The following is a 1814-nucleotide window of genomic DNA, read 5'->3' on the forward strand; positions in this document are numbered from 1 at the left end:
TTATAGTCGATACATATCCGCATAGTACCATTTTTACACAAATATAATTGGTGCACCCTAAGGCGACACACTAGGCCTAATAAACCCCTTATTAAGAAGTTCCTGAAGTTGCTTTTTCAATTCTCTCAATTCAGTTGGTGCCATACGATACGGAGCAATAGAAATGGGTTGCATGCCCGTCAGCAAGTTAATACCGAAATCAATATCCATTTCGGGTGGCATACCCGGCAGGTCTGCAGGAAATACATCCAGAAAATCCCGCACTACCGGTACAGAATCAATAGTAGGAGTGTCTACATCAATATCTCTCACAAAGGCCAAATATGACAAACACCTCTTCCCAACCATCCGTTGGGCCTTCAAATATGAAATTACCCTGCTAGGAACTTAATTTAGAGAACTTTTCCACTCGACCTTCGGTAATCCCGGTATCGCCAACGTCACTATTTTTTCGTGACAGTCCAGAATAGCATAACATGGAGACAAACAATCCATACCCAAGATTACATCGAAATCAACCAAACTAAGAAATAAGAGATCCACTCTAGTCTCCAGTCCTCCAATAGTTACAACACACGACTGATACACACGGTCCATAATAATAGTATCGCCCACCGGCGTAGATACATGAACATGTGAAACTAAGGACTCATGGGGCATATCCATATAACGTACAAAATATAATAAAACATACGAATATGTGGAACCAGGGTCAAATAATATAGAAGCTTCCATGTGGCATACTGAGAATCGGGCCTGACCGCCACCTGATCGGCCTCCCCTCTTGGGCGACCCCTAGCTGGCTGGGCGGGTGGTGAAGCAACTAGTGCTGAAGTCATAGTATGACTCCTCTACTGAACAGAACCTCCCGAAAGGCGGGGGCAATATCTCTTTATGTGACCCAAATATCCACATTCAAAGCAACCCCTCTCTGAAAATGTCGACAAGTTCTGAGGTGGACTTCGAGAAGCAAAATAACTACCATAAGAACCTGGTACCGATGAACCCTGAACTGATGGTGCATGAAATGAACTATGAGCTGGAAGTGCATTAAGAGAAAAATAACTCTGTCGAGCACTGTATGAACAATGGCTAGTTGATGCGCCACGATGAGCTGGATGAGCCATCTGAGCGGGCATATAAGGATGACCCCTGCTGTGATAGGGCTGTCCTCCAAAAGGAACACCGCTAGAATTACCCGTACCACAAGACCTCTTGGCCTCCCTTTCCTCACGCTCCTGAGTATGGACCATCTCTAGCCGTCGAGCACTGTCAACCACCTCATCGAATTTAGAACCTGCTATATTCCCCAGAGTCATAAGAAAATGTAACTGATGGTTGAGGCCATTAATTAACCTCCTGATCTTTTCCCTCTCAGTGGGAACCAACCAAACTGCATGACGAGCCAATTCTGAAAAACCGCATCTCATACTGAGTCACGGACAAGTCCTCCTGATGTAAATACTCGATTTGCCTGCGCAGTTGCTCTCTATGAGTCTATGGCACAAACTTCTCCAGAAATAATACGGAGAACTCATGGCATGATAGTGGTGTTGCACCAACTGGTCTGCTCCTCTCATAAGTGTCCCACCATCTGAGGCTATTCAAGTCAACTGAAAAGTAGTAAATGAGACCCCACTGGTCTCCAGAATACCCGTTGTACGAAGCATCCGATGGCATCTATCCAAGAAATCCTAAGCATCCTCCGACTCAGTTCCACTGAAAGTTGGAGGACGGAGTCTCCCAAACCTCTCTAATCTCTTCTGCTCCTCGTCATTCATAATATGACCCACCTGGGCCTGAGCAGCTATAAC

The 1814-nt window shown here is 45.4% G+C and overlaps 1 protein-coding gene across 1 annotated transcript; it reads right to left on the reverse strand.

Annotated features, from left to right (window-relative positions):
* Positions 1 to 851: 851 nt before the first annotated feature.
* On the reverse strand, positions 852 to 1430 carry LOC138909456 (uncharacterized). Its single transcript, XM_070200653.1, has one exon. The coding sequence runs from the start codon at positions 1428 to 1430 to the stop codon at positions 852 to 854; it is 579 nt and encodes a 192-aa protein (XP_070056754.1).
* Positions 1431 to 1814: the final 384 nt, after the last annotated feature.

The sequence above is a fragment of the Nicotiana tomentosiformis genome, chromosome 4 (genome assembly GCF_000390325.3).
Source record: "Nicotiana tomentosiformis chromosome 4, ASM39032v3, whole genome shotgun sequence".
Lineage (NCBI taxonomy): Eukaryota > Viridiplantae > Streptophyta > Magnoliopsida > Solanales > Solanaceae > Nicotiana > Nicotiana tomentosiformis.

Bases quoted from the DNA above. Each gene is read 5' to 3' on its own strand.
- LOC138909456 (XM_070200653.1), bottom strand. From the start codon at position 1,430: ATGAGATGCGGTTTTTCAGAATTGGCTCGTCATGCAGTTTGGTTGGTT.